Source organism: Echinops telfairi, unplaced genomic scaffold, assembly GCF_000313985.2.
Source record: "Echinops telfairi isolate 266 unplaced genomic scaffold, ASM31398v2 ScPeMD7_443;HRSCAF=831, whole genome shotgun sequence".
Lineage (NCBI taxonomy): Eukaryota > Metazoa > Chordata > Mammalia > Afrosoricida > Tenrecidae > Echinops > Echinops telfairi.
The window spans coordinates 54,220,150-54,234,794 of NW_022104341.1; the positions used below are offsets into that span (position 1 = coordinate 54,220,150).

Sequence of the window (14,645 nt, forward strand, 5' to 3'; positions counted from 1 at the left end):
TTAAACCCCCGACATTAGGTCCTCATTTTTCCCCTCCCTCCCCGCTCCCCTCTCCCGCATGAGCCCTTGATAATTTATAAATGGGTATTTTGTCATATCTTGCCCTGTCCGACGTCTCCCTTCATCCACTTGAGGCAATATTCTACAAATAAGATGCCTGTGTTTTTCGGGTGGTGAAGGATGAGGTGAAAAGAGGAGTTGAAGCTCTATTGCTGACCATTTCGGTATCTTGAGACAATAGACTTGGAGGTAACATAGAATTAGCTGTAGTGGTAACCCATTCTCAAAGTCTACAACAAACATTTGGAATTCATCAGTGATTATGTTTTACATTTTCTATGTCACCACCCTTCTTTTCCGGGTTGAGCACTTCACTGTAACATTGTCAATTTAAGGTATTTTTTTAATAAAAGGAACAGATTTGTTTCTTCAGACATTTCTGTGGCTACATCCAGATTGCTCAAAGAAATGGAATATAGGTGGGCTCTCTAGCATCTGTTGAGCTTGAATACTTGTGATAAACTGTGACTAAGAGATTCTTTGGACCCTAAAGCCATCACACACACACACACACACACACACACACACAGTGTATATCTGTATATATTTCCTACTGTTCAGTCATTGTGGATAAGCTGCATCCAGAATATAACATTTATTTGGAACTATGACTGGATAAACGTTCATCAGGCTGTTCAGGGTTATACCTTAAAAGTGCATCCGGAAAGAGGCTATGGATCTTCTTTGTCATATTTAAAATCCAGGAGTTGTCCTCCCTGCTCCAAATGGGGCAGTGTGGGATAATAGTCCTTGAGTGATGAATTTTGAAAATGCATCATTAAGGTTTCTTTAATTTGTGTTTGGAAATGCCCTGTGAAATGACTACAATAAGTCATCCAGCAACCCACTCTCTACTTTCTAACAAAACCTTTTTTAGAAATTAAATTAGTGAATTCTTTGAATTTTGGAGTTGAGAATTATTATTTTATGAGTGTTTAAATATGGACAAAGAATACTGTGGCTTGCACCACTAGTAGAAACATGATTTTATCGATAACTTAGTTCACATGTTGTATTATTGGTTAACAATGTACAGTGAACCCTCGCCACTTCGTGCTTCGACTTCCGCGGCTTCACTCTATCGCGGTTTTTGCGTAACAGCGCATGCTCTGTCATTACTGCCACTGATTGGCTCATACTGTACACGCTTGATGCCATAAATAATATAATAAATAATAAATGATCATTGTAACGTCCAAAATGTTTTACTGTATTTTCCCTTTTTCGTTTAATAAATTGGGTAATACGAGTGTAATGGTGACTAAAGGGGGTTTTTTCATGTCCTCTATGCGCTAACTACGAAAATATTTGATTTACAAATAAGGAATCCTACTTCGCGGAATTTCATTTATCACGGTAGGGTCTAGAACCCATTAACTGCGATAAACGAGGGTTCACTGTACTCCATTCAGTATGCTCTTAATTATCTAGGTTCAATAATGAATACATTCTGACTTCCAAGGACTTTTTAAAGCAAATATCTAGACTGTGACTAATTAGAGGGCTCTTTAATACTTTCAACATTAGAACATCGCATTAGTCTTAACTCTACAGGGTATAAATTTGTTATGTGGCTCTTCTGTTAAGTCGTAGTTGCCGAAAGAGGAATGTATTAAAAGTCCTTATTAAGAGAAAAGGATTTGAAGCTAGATAAGTTTGTTCTCAAGTTTTGTCTTGTATAGATCAGCTGTAAGACTTTGGAAAGTTAATTAACCTCTTGGGGCATCAGTGAAAATGGAATAATAATAATAATAATAATAATAATAATCAACTAATAGAGGTTATTATAAAGATTAGCTTCCTGAATATAAACAATCTAATACAGTTTATCAATAGCACATTGTAGATACTTAATGAAAAACTACTTTTTATTGTTTTTATTCTTATCATTATATTTATTGGATCAAACTCTTTTTCATGAAGCATTTTTTCACCCTAATAGCAATGTTTCTCTGTGACAATAGATCAGAACATGGCTTCAATCCATTTCCTTTGAAGGGCAGAGGAAGGCATTCAGAGGGTATTTCTGTTAGTGTTCTGCAGTTTTTCCCTTTCCAAGAATGTAAGAAATTTTCACTTGCTGATGAACCCCTAAATGATGAACTATGGTATAAGATGCGTGAATGGGCTTGCTCACTTTCTGTACGTTCTCCTGGCACTGATGCGAAGATCTTACATAACTCGAGGGCTGATAGCAGTCCATTCCTTCGGTTCACAGAGATAGCATTTGCTTGAGCCAACTCTGAGAGCTGGGAGGGGACTAAGTTTGCTAGATGGAAACCTCCAGTGTCTGAACTCCCCAAGTCGGATACAAAACAGTACCCTAAATCTGGAACCCTGAAATCACACTGACGCCTCAGTTAACATTTGAGTTTTTCCAAGAGCTTTCTTCCAGTCATGTCACACCACCCAGCACTTAGATTTGCACTTCTGGCAGGCTGAATAATAAGGATGCATCCTTTTTGCGATAACCACTTCAGGCATTCCTTATCAGGCTATAAACCACACGATCAGTTTGGATGTTTCCACATACTGGTGTTCAGCACTTGGCTGACACCCACGTTCCCGGCAATAGTGTTCAAGAGAATAGAACAATCTACTGGATACATTTGTATAGAAAGTCCTCCACCCCTCTAAGACTCAAATGTTCTTGGATACTTAGAATCTTAGTGGCATAACGAAACCTTCAAACACCCACAAAAAATGAATAAAAAGCTGGGTTCTAAGAATGTTTCTAGTTAACTATTTGTTTATTGGAAGAGGGTATATTTCCCGTTAGAGTTTAAGCTTTAACACCAATCACTCAAAAAACTTACTGCCATTGACTTGATTCTGACCCATAGTGATCCTATAGGACAGAGTAGACCTGCCTCTGCAGGTTTCTGAGACTATAAATCTTTACAGGAGTAGCAAGCCTCATCTGTTTCGGGAGGTGTGGCTAGTGGGTTTAAACCACTGACCCTTCCCTTAGTAGTACAACTTTTAGCCCACTACAATATCAGGGCTCCTTTTACACGATTAGGTAGGTATAGGCAATGGGTGCCAGTCTACAGCTTACGTAGTAGCCACAGTAAGAAAGGGGTCCCAGGGCTAAATCATGCAATTCCACTTCCAAAGATTAATAATTTTTCTTTGAGAATGGACTAAATTGTTGTGTAAGTTGTCAGAACAGATGTAGTTAGATCCTTTGAACACCGTCACCAGTGTATTTACTATAGAACACTAAAAAGTGACCAATGCATCAGAATAGTCTTCTGAGTCCTCTACAAATATGGGATTTTATAACTCCTATTAATTTTCAATAATAGAGATGTAATTTTTCAGATTTTTAGGTGTTTCATAACAGGCTAAAAAAAGTGCTTTTGAGGAGAAATCTTCCAATGGATACATTATACAATTCAAGTTCTTTATCTGCTATATTTAATCAAAAGAGAACATTTCAAGATCATGGAAACAGTTCATTCTCACCAGTCATAAAAATATTACAAATGAAAAATTAAAAGAATTGCTATAAAGCATTCCTTTTTATCATAGTGGAAGAACTATGGGCAATGATTTGAAAATCTCAGGTCTGTTTCCTGCAGTTAAAAAAATAACAGCGGGCGGGGAGGGGGGGAGAGGAGGGAACATAAGAGGAGCTGACCCCAAGAGCTCAATGGAAAGTAAAGGTCTAGAAAAGAACGATGGAAGATATATACCATGTTGGATACAATTAATGTATGGATTGTAACAAGAGTTGTAAGAGCCCCAATAAAATGATTTTAAAAATAAATAAATAACAGCAGAAATGCAACAATATTAAAACACCTTGACTATCAAACTGTTGATCCTTAATTGAAAATGTTTATTACCCCATGTATTCTAAGTATACAATTACTTCTAATTTACTTCTAAACTGTTCTAATTTATATGCTGGTGAGAAGGGAGAAAGATGACTCTTGGATTTCGTCTGCCAAGAGCAGTAAGAGAAGTAAGACCAGAAACAGAAAGGACCGTCAGGGGGCTATGCAATGCAAGCATTCTTGGGAGCTATGAACAATAGCATTCTCTGTGTCTGACAACTTAGAACTTTCATCTGTTTCTCCTAAGAGGTATAGATCCTTTATTAAAACCCAGATGGCACTTTGGTATTATGAGACCATGAGTATTTGAGTTGTACTGCGTCAAAAGGTGATCCTCAGTAGCATTTTCGATGGAAATGCAGGGGCAACTAACTCAGGCAGAGACATTTCTAAATGACAGTCCCCGGTTGACATAGAGCTTCTTTCTCTACACGTCCCTCACATACGAGTCACTGCTCCAGCCGGTCAAGCGAGCAGCTTCTGTCTATGGCCACTCCTTCCTCCTTTATAGGTATAGTGTGAACAGTTCTCCTTTAAGCTGGACTTTCTTTTGCTCTTTTCTCCAGAGAGGAAAGGAAAAAGGATAGGAAAAATATAAGCAACAAGAAGACAGGGGAGAAGTAGAGGTAAACAAGGAATTACAGGCTCTGCTTCAAGGTACAGAAATCTCCAAAGGAGGGCTATCCAGGGATTTTAGATGCAGATGTCATAATGAGAAATTGATCTGTGATGTTTCTGACCCCTTACAACCCCCCACCCCCCACCCATAGCCCCTCTGACCACTGCCCTTAGTGTTGAGTTCAAAGGGTCAGCACCAGGTGGGTTGTGACTCAAAGGGAAGTTGAGAGCCTGTGAATTGGGTTTTTCATTCATATCTAATCTCTGCCTTTTCATACCACCCAGTTTTACGGTGTCATATAATCCAGTTAAATTTGATGCAATCAGAAGTAGATAGTTTCAATCAGTGTTGAATTATAATTAATACTTACTTCCAAAGTTGAGAGTATTTAACACTGACCGTTTCAGGGCAGGTTATATAGCTCAGGGCAAACCTCTTTTAAAAATAAAAATGTCAGAAGGTCCTTACTAGAAGCAGGTCGGCTATACGCAGCACGGGCAGCATGCTGGGTGTCTAGGCAGGGTGTGTGGGAAGAGTTGGGGTGGCAGTATACCTGTATCCCATGGTTTGACAAACAGTGATGAGGATGGGGAGGAGGGCCTGATTTTTCTGAGTTTTTCTTCAAAAATGCGTTATCTGTAGTTGTTCAGCTCTACAATTCTATCTGTGAAGTATTTCACTTTGGGACCATAAAGGGTTAAGTGAGCCCTGACATTGAATCATATCACTATGAGGAAAATCTTCTTCCAAATAAGTGATTTCCAACTAAATGTTTGGGGAAAGTCTTGTTAGAAATTGCCTATGCAACCTTCTTTACAAATATACACAACTGTGTGGGAAAATAAGACAAAACAAAATACACACACCGAAGTCCACATTTTCTTTCAAATAGATATTTTTAAAAGTGTTCAAGTCTTTGTGGAACATTGAAATGAATTCCTATTTTATTTCCTGTGCTGGAAAAGTTTTAATTCGCTTCAGAGCTACCTATTAAAATACAGTCAGAGCACTTTCATTTGTGTGTGTGCGACTAACCTTGTTGCTGCGGAAGATGCTGTCTTTCTAATTAAAATTGAACAATGAATTCACTTCTTACCTTGTCAGAAGGTTTGAATGGATTTCCTTGTCCACTAATTCCACCACTGATACTAAATCCAAGGCCAGGATTCTTTTCTATTCGCACACAAAACTATATAGAAAGATATACAAAGAGATCGTCAGATATATGAAACAAAGCCACAGATCTGCAAAGAGCTGTCTCCCAGTCAAAAAGTTTCACAATCCTCTTGTAAGTTTTCAAGGTTAGCCCATGTTGACTTGGTACACAACATACATAAAGTATAAGCACTGGGAAGATGTTTAGTATGTCTATAGGTATTAATTAGTTATCATCAACTAGTTTGAAATTAACTGGGCAAGCAAACGCTAATCAGAATTTATTCATCACTGGGTGGACTAAATTTTGGCTGACAGATTTTAAAAATTAAGTCTTATAAACACTTAAAATTTTGTGCATTATTTTCACTTAAATATACATATATTCAGATCAATTAGAAAGAACGACATGAGTAAGTGAAAAAAAATTCCAAACATGGCACGGGGAGGGGGAGAGTGGCGTTTTAAATTGTTGCACTTAATTTCTAAGGAAACACCACAATTCAGCTCCACGATTCTATTGTTCACAAAGAGCAGGCTTTTTTGTTTGAGGGAAGAACTTCTGACCAGGGTCTGATGAAAAGAAACGAAGGATGAGTTACCCAGTATAAGAGAGCTCTAAGTTTGGCTATAGCTTTCCCAGAGGAGTTAGGTGCCTCGAAGAAAACGGAGAGAGTGTGAAAAGGTCTAGTGAAAACACAAGGTCAAGAATATAGTGGTAGGTCAGTCTGCATCAGTGAAGTGGAGGGAGAAACACAACTAGTTAAAACCGTTTTTGACAGGGAACGGGAAACACATTTTAGGACCACGTGGGTTAATATTCTACAGTTCTGTGTTGTATTACGTCCTCAATATGTTAAACACAAGAGACCTTGATGAATCTGTGCTGGGGCTACGTGGTGAAAATGCTAGTTTTTCACGTAAAATGGAGCAAGGTGATCCTCAGATGTTTGAACAATTCATGAAACACTATCAGCATGTACTTTGATTATAAAAAACAAACGAGCAAACAATCTCCCCAACCACTCTTAGAACTTCTAAGTATAGAGCACAGGTACTAAAATTCCAGTGAATCAAATATTGCCAGAGGGTAGCAGGAAAATATTAGTATAAAAAATAAAACCCAAAGAATGTATTAGTATACAAATATATTTTATATAAACATATACTGGATAAATTCTGGAAGATGCTTGAAAATATTTCCTTTCTTAAAAAAGCTTAATGTTTTCTCCAGCAATCTTGCTTAACCTATGAATTTGCTTATGAGAAAATTAAATGTCCTAAATATTACCTGTGTTTTAATTTTCAAGGTACCTGTTCTTGGCTTAAATATCACTTATTGTGAGTCATTGGAACCTGGATCTATTAGATTTGATTGTTTAATAGAATTATCTGTAAATCATTTTACTATTTCATAATAGTAAATACAACATTTAATTTTATAAAGCTCACTTACAACACAATGATATAAAAAGGAACCAACTATCCACTAATGTAACTTTTATAGTAGAGCAGTTAGTGAATGATTTCTGAATTATGAGTAAATACAGTTACTACAAGTACTCACTCATATTTTATTATAGATATATTAAATTACGATTTTTCCTCTAATGGAGTCATATTTGTCCAAACTAGTCATCATAACATGATGGCAATGCAGTTTAGTATTTATATGACTTACAGTGTATTGATATGAATGCATTACAGCTTGATGTAGCTAGAAAGAATATTTTAGTTTTATTCAATACAGCAATTTACCTGGCAGTCATTGTTATTAATTAATTAATAGAAAATAAGAATGTAACCACTGTGATAAAATAAGAATGTAACCACTGTGATTAAAACATTTTGCCTTTTTATTTTCCCCACATGCCAACTGTATTTTCAGTTGCTTTTAAAATTTGGTCTTGAATCTTTCTAAGGTGAAAATCTGATATTGCACGATGTAAATATAAAAATTATATACACTTTGCTTTTCCCCAGACCAGTGTAAACGCTAAAAGGAAGCAAATGCATTTAATTTCATTTACAAAGTTAATTTCTGAGAGTAGTTTCCTGTAATTCTCTTTCAAGGAAGCAACTATATCTGTTTTATATTATTGTCAGTCTTAAAAACACTTAAAATCCAAGGGAAACAAGTTTCTCATGTGCCCAGTATGTGAAGAACTGCTTCAATATATTTTTAATAACAGAAAAAATAGAGAGGGCACTGTGGATTTAGACATGTGACTCAGAGCCATAAATTCCCGTCTGCAGTTAGACTACTCCTGGGCCTGGCTGGCTGGCTAATAGGTTGTGTTGTGACTGCTGTGTCTCATAAAGCATGTCAGAGACAGTCTTCTCTCTCATATGAAGGGTTTCACCTGCCTGTGAAAGCCCAAAGAGACCATAAAATTGGGGGAGAGCATACCCCACAGCCAAAATCAGTCTAAATTAAACTAGAGGGGATTAACAAGAAGGAAATGCAATGTTCTCTTCAAAGGCCAGGTCGAGGAGATTGCTGAATTGCTTATCACTTGAGAATTAGTGTTTTAATTTTAAGAGACTGGTTTCAAATAATAAAATTTCTAGCTGAAGGCATAAGCAAAGCCCGGATGTCAACAGTGAATTTACTTCCTCCAGAGTCTCCTTCCGTTATTTGGCTTTTCTTGACACTTCCAATCTGTGTCAAGTATGGTTTCAATTAAAATGTTGCGTCTGATTTTTAGAGAACCCTTCATGACAAAATGCATTCAGATGGAGCAGGGAGGCCCGGTGAGGTCATACTCTGTAGAAACAAGTGTTCTGATGTCATCCTGTAACTCTCTGAAACGTGTGTCAGGAATAATGGCTTTGATGTATGTACAACTGTGTGCATGTGTACAGGTGGGAGAATGTGTGAAAGGACATGGGTGGTTCACGATTAGGATGCAGCAGTGCAAGAAGATACTGGGCAACACTGAAATCACATGATTGACCATGGGATGTTCTAGTGTCCCCCTTGTTTCCTAGCAGCGTGTATGAGGGTAAGTAATAAAGTATTGCTACACAATCATAGAAACTTTTAGTAAACACCTATCAAAAAGTAAAGCTACTCCTTCTGCACATATCCTTTGTGTAGGCCTTTACACTTCTGAAGGTCATGTTTGCATCCTTAGCCTTCCCTGAAGACTTCTGTGGTCTGTGATTTGTACTACGTCAAAATGGCAGTCTGCCACCCCTGAGGCATTTAAATCCTGCTACTTAGAAATAGTCTTTTGAGTTTTGGGAGCAAAATGAAGTTCGAAGTGGGAAAGATCAAGGCTGTAGGGTGGATGGGTAAGGGTTCTCAAGGAAAACTTTGTAGGATATAGACTTTACTACCCTTGAAGAATGAGCAGAGGTGCATTTTTCTGATGGAAAAAAAGTTTGTCAGCTCAATTTCTTGGTTTTTCCCCCATGAATAAAATTTTCAGTTTCCTTACAACTTCTTCATAAGAAGGCCCCTGCTGGTCATGTATTCTTCAAAGAAATCGATCAAGAAGGTCCCTTTGGGTCCCACTCACAGTAATTGCCATAATCTTGACCGCTCTGCCCTGAATTTAAGTGACCGGCAGGCCCCATCAGAAGCAGCTGTGTGATGGGATCTTCGCACTTTTGAAGGCGCCATAAAGCGACCAAGACAAGTGTATAACTGAGAGACCATGCCTGCTGCCCTCCATCGATGACAGCGATATGCTTACACACGTTGTGCTTGGAATAAACCTCTGTATCTGAATGGGAGCCCAGAAACAATACTTTTTGGTTTCACCTCATATTATAAGGCTTCCAGTAGTTACTGGCTACTTTTCCCTGGCGAGGATCCCTTCTTTCTTCCAGTGGCTCTACCTCAGTTTCTCTTTGAAGAACCCGCACTCCTCTCTTTCTGTTTGTATGTATTGGTTTAGACCTAAAGCAAAGCATTACGTGCACTAAGAGTGTCATTGTTTACAAGATGAGCACGTTACCCAACCAATCAAAGAGAAGAAATGCGATGTCTACTAAATTTACACTAAGAGACTCTTGCTCTTTCTGGCTAATTTTAACTAAGAAAGGATCTACAGCAGCCATCTGAGGTGCCACCAACTCTTGGTCTCTCCCCATCCAGAGGAAAGAAGAGTGGTGAAAACCAAAAGACATATAGAAACAATTAGCCTAACAGATTGATGGACAACCACCAGTCTCCATAAGCTTGAGGCCAGCAGAGCGACTGGGGCCCAGTCCCACTAACTGCTACCCAAAGGATCACCTGACAAGGTCCTGGGTGGGGTGGGGGGAAACTGTATGTGGCAGAACAGCTTTAGCAGTGATCTTCCAAAACGACTATAGTGAAGGCTGCAAGATGGTATAAATCTACTAAAAACTGTTTAACTGTATGCTTTTCCCAGATGATTTTTATGGTATAAACAGTACATTTCAATAAAACTGTTAAAACAAGGCCTGCAAGACTAGTTAGAGAAATAGCTAAGGAAAGAACAGAAGCCAAGGCAGTCAGAGGTCAGATCTTCAGGGCCTTTTAGGACATAAGATGTAGAATTTATTGATTCAGAAATTCTGAAAGCCCTGAAAAAGAAAGAATGGCATGATCCAATCCATATTGTTACGAGATCACTGTAGCATTGGAGAATAGACAGATGGGAAGAAGAGGATGCCACTAGGGGGCATTGGAATGGTTAGGGGTGATGTGATGGTTGGCTCTGGTGGCAGCAGTGCAGCTGTTGAGAAGTGGTAGAGTCAGGATATATTTTGATGCAATTGTTGTGGATTGGGTATGGCTTGTCAGAAGGAGAATCAAGGCTGATTGTCTGGGATATTTAGCCAGAATAATAGCAGAGCTTTTTACTGAAATGAAGGGAATCTGTAGCCAAATAGCCCTGGTAGCAGTGGCATAGGAAATCAAGAGGTTCTTTGGATTATGCTAACGTTGAGAAGCCCATTGTGTAAATACATCTGGAGAGACCAGTGTAGGAGATAAGACCTTGGAGTCATCTAGCCTGAAGTGAATGAGATGATTCTGAAGGTGGGTAGCTTGGGTAGAGAAAAGAGACACTGTTGTGCCAATATATAAAGTTAGGAAAATAAGAGAGATCAGGAAATAATTGCTAATTGAGGAGGAGGAGGAGGAAAACCAGCAGAGTAATGGAGCCAAGTGAAGAAAATATGTCAGCGGACAGCTCAGCCAAGATCTATATTTGAGAGGTCAAAGGAGATGAGACTGGATATTTAACTACAGGTTTTGACAAGCAGAGAAAGTGTCCCATGATTATTTAAGTGAAGCTTGACATTTTGCTTCTTTAATGGTGATAAGAAATTTGGAAATAGATAATGGTGATGGCTGAATAATGTGATCATTATAATTAATACCATGATATTGTATATATGAAAAATGATGAAATGGCAAATATTTTGTAATATATATATTTACAACAATAAAAAATTAAGCGTAGGTCAATTAGTGAGGATGGCTTCTTGTCGGGAGCAGGCATGGCCTGGAGGTAGATTTATCCATTGTTTCACCCTTCCAGTGTGGCTTGAAATTAAAGATGCACTTAGCTCCTGAGCTTATGGGTTATTATATAACAGTACTTGTAGAAGGAAGAGTAATATACTATTGTAAGCTAGTGATATTTTTAAAATAAAGGACTTTATTGCTACAAAAAGTACATACAACCGATAAAGCACGCGAACTTTAAAGACCGAAGTCACAGCAAGGAGTTGGCAATTCAACTTCCAAGCGTGTCAGACCTCTGCGGAGACCGCAAGGGACTGGACTCCCAGATAGAGGTGTTTTTGTTGTAATTACATTATATGGCCTAGAGCCATTTAAATCCTCTCTACATGTTCCAGAGTTTCTAATGAGATCATGCAGGATGTCAAAAAGATCATAGTCATAATAAAACAGATATGAATGTTAATACTCAAGAGTAATGTGTGTTTTTGACATATTGATCCTTGTTCTACGTTCATACCTTTTCCTGTCGCAAGTACAGATAAATGTCATATTTAAATCTTTTGAAAATACACACTAATATCAAGACAGATGAATACAATTCTCTGAAGTAGCATATTTCCTACGTCACTTAGAGAAGTATGCCAACTCTGTTATCTGTATGTCCAGGAAATAAAAACTCACATGGTCTTTTATACTTTTAAAAAGATTATTTGGTTTTATATGCAAGGAAACCTAGCAGGTACGACACGTGTTTAATGGAATCGCATCAGAAGACTTCTGATTCTCACGAGAGCATTCACCGCACTCCAGCACATGACTTCACTCAGCCTAGAAAGACAAGGTTACAATTTGCAGTGTTGTGGCAAACTATGAATTATAAATACATTTATAAAAATTATAAATTCATAGTTTCAGTATTAAACAACACTGTTTTCACGAGAGAAGAATGAAATTCTTTCTGGAAGATGTTTACTGATATAAATACCTCAAGTGGGCCTGATAAGATACATTCCTGAAGTCATTTGTGTAAATAATGTACATTGAATCATTTTAACACGTTTTCTAACTACATTTATTGAATTATTTATTTTTAATCTATAATTTAAAAGAATTAAAAATTCTCATTTGTTTTGTTTTCTTGTCTCAAGCACTAGATATGCTTGGTGTCAGTGGGTGAAAGCCTGACCTTGTGCCTTCTGAGCCTTTCAGGCAGCTGACCTGACAGCCCTGCTCTCGGGAAAGACCTGAAATGGTTTCTCAGACAGCTGCTCTGCGTACCCTGCAAATTGATCCATATTAAACTGTTGTCTTCCTGGCATCTTCTTCTGGGACCATTTAAAAACTTTCCCCCCTTGAATATAATACAGATATATTAGTTTGTCTAACTCATAGAAGCCGACTCCAATGTGATTTTCCAAGTTCTCTTTCACACTAACTAGAGGTCAAGTGTGTACTTTCAGGTAGTAGAAGGAGACAGCTACGGAGTGCCACCATTCTGCTAACTTAGGTCAATTAGTGAGGATGGGTTCTTGTCTGGAGTAGGCATGGCCTGGAGGTATATTTATCCATTGCTTCAATCTTCCAGTATGGCCTTACTCTTGACTCGTATATCTGACCGTAGTGCAGCAAGCTGTAGCGTATAATGGGGATTCATGAGGACTAGGTTCTAAATTCAGTCCAGCTTCTAAACTCGGTAAAACACTTAACTTCTCTAAGTCTTAGCTTTCCAATCAATAAAAATAAAAAGCTCTAGCTGTATCACAGTTTTAATGATAAATCAATCAATACTGGTGTTTTCACTTCCTATTTCAATGTTGGTATCTGTATGTTCTGTACTGAAAAAAAAATATAGTCATACTACATTTACAAAAGGTAAAAAATGACAAATTAATTTCTTTTGATATTATTCAGCAAGTCATAGACCATTTACGCATACTTTTAAATCGTGGCAATAATAATATATAATGTGTTCAACTACAGAATCTCTAAAACAGTGGTTCCCAACTTTGGTTCCACATTAGACTCACCTGGGGAGCTTTAGAAACTATTGCTTAGCTCATTGTTCGACTCGTGGTGTCAGTGTCTCTGGGGATGAGGCCCAGGCATCAGTGCTTTCTAAAGCTCTCTAGAAGATTGCAATGTGCCGAGGTTGAGAATAACTGGTATACAATATTACTATATTGACAAGGAGATGCGTGGTACATAGAATCTTTGGGTTTCTTCACTTGAGTTGGGGAATGAAGAACAGAATTAAATGGATGGATATAATGATTAAGAGTTTCTTTATCATGAAATGGTCATCAAATCTTTACATTTTGACTCTTCCCTTCATTCCACTACTTAAATCAACTATCTTATCCTGAGGTATGTCTGTCAATAATCCAAAGGATTCATGCATTAAAATCCCTTTTACTTGGTCACATCCCCTGGTAGTGAACTTCAGGTGACATGGTTTCCTGTTGCAGATAACGTGTTAAAAAGAACATCCAATGTTAGAAATCAGATTTCTAGTCTACAGAAGTTAATACCTTGGATCTGTGTAGCACTTTATGGTTTAAAAATCACTTCCATATATTTTATTTCACTTAATCCTAGAGTTGAAAACAGAGTTGATACTCATTCTCTCTGAAAAATAAACATGTGAAAATAAGTGCATTAAATTTGACATGGGTTCTAGTAATGCCTGGGTATTTTTGCCATGTTTTATTGTGATGGGAAGTTTGAAATTTTAGAGGATTTCATCACTCAGAGTTAACTAAGGGCTTCTTTATGTTTATACAAAGTTAAGTACTCTGCCTGGATAAAAATGACATGTATTTTAAATTCATTCAATGTCATTCATAGTAGTATTTATTACACATTCATTGCTATATAGAACTTATATTAATCAGATTAAGATGCACTTCTTTTGGTTACTAAAGAGAGTAAAAAGACACACACAGAAAAGCCAAATTCACGGCCATCAGGTCAATTGGGACCCCTGGTGACCCCCGAGGACAGGGTAGGACTGCTCCTGTGGGCTTCTGAGACCGGAACTCTTTATGGGAGAAGAAAGCCTGTCTTTTTCCCACAATGATATCACATTCACAGAATTTGGGTTAGAATTCCAGTTTAATCAGTTGTACCTAGTGTAATTACTTACTTTTTCTTTAAACTTGTTTTTTATATGAAAAAAAGGGATTAGGGTGAGGAATAAAGGAAGTACTAAGTATAAGAAGGACCAGTTTATATTAGTTGAGCCCAGAGTAAAATGAAAATGGAAGGCTCTTTGTTCAACATCCACTAGGAGTTACACGAAGGCGACAACGCAGCATTGGCGTAAAGTGTGCGATGCTGAGGACTGCACTGAATGGGTTATGTGTCCCTGAGGCCAGGCTGTGTGTGGACAGACAGTGCCAAATGCAGAGCAGTGAGTCCCTGAGGCTGGGCTGTGTGTAGACAGACAGTGCCAAATGCAGAGCAGTGTGTCCCTGAGGCAGGGCTGTGTGTAGACAGACAGTGCCAAATGCAGAGCAGTGAG

General features: G+C 37.9%; 1 protein-coding gene across 6 annotated transcripts in view; it reads right to left on the minus strand.

Moving 5' to 3' along the window:
* Positions 1 to 14,645, minus strand: part of LRRC7 (leucine rich repeat containing 7) — a 595,712-nt gene that overhangs the window by 33,152 nt on the left and 547,915 nt on the right. For all 6 annotated transcript variants that reach the window (XM_045292109.1, XM_045292107.1, XM_045292106.1 and 3 more), the window contains one exon: positions 5,618 to 5,710. In XM_045292109.1, coding sequence (XP_045148044.1) covers positions 5,618 to 5,710 — 93 coding nt within the window. The remainder of the gene's footprint in view (positions 1 to 5,617; positions 5,711 to 14,645) is intronic.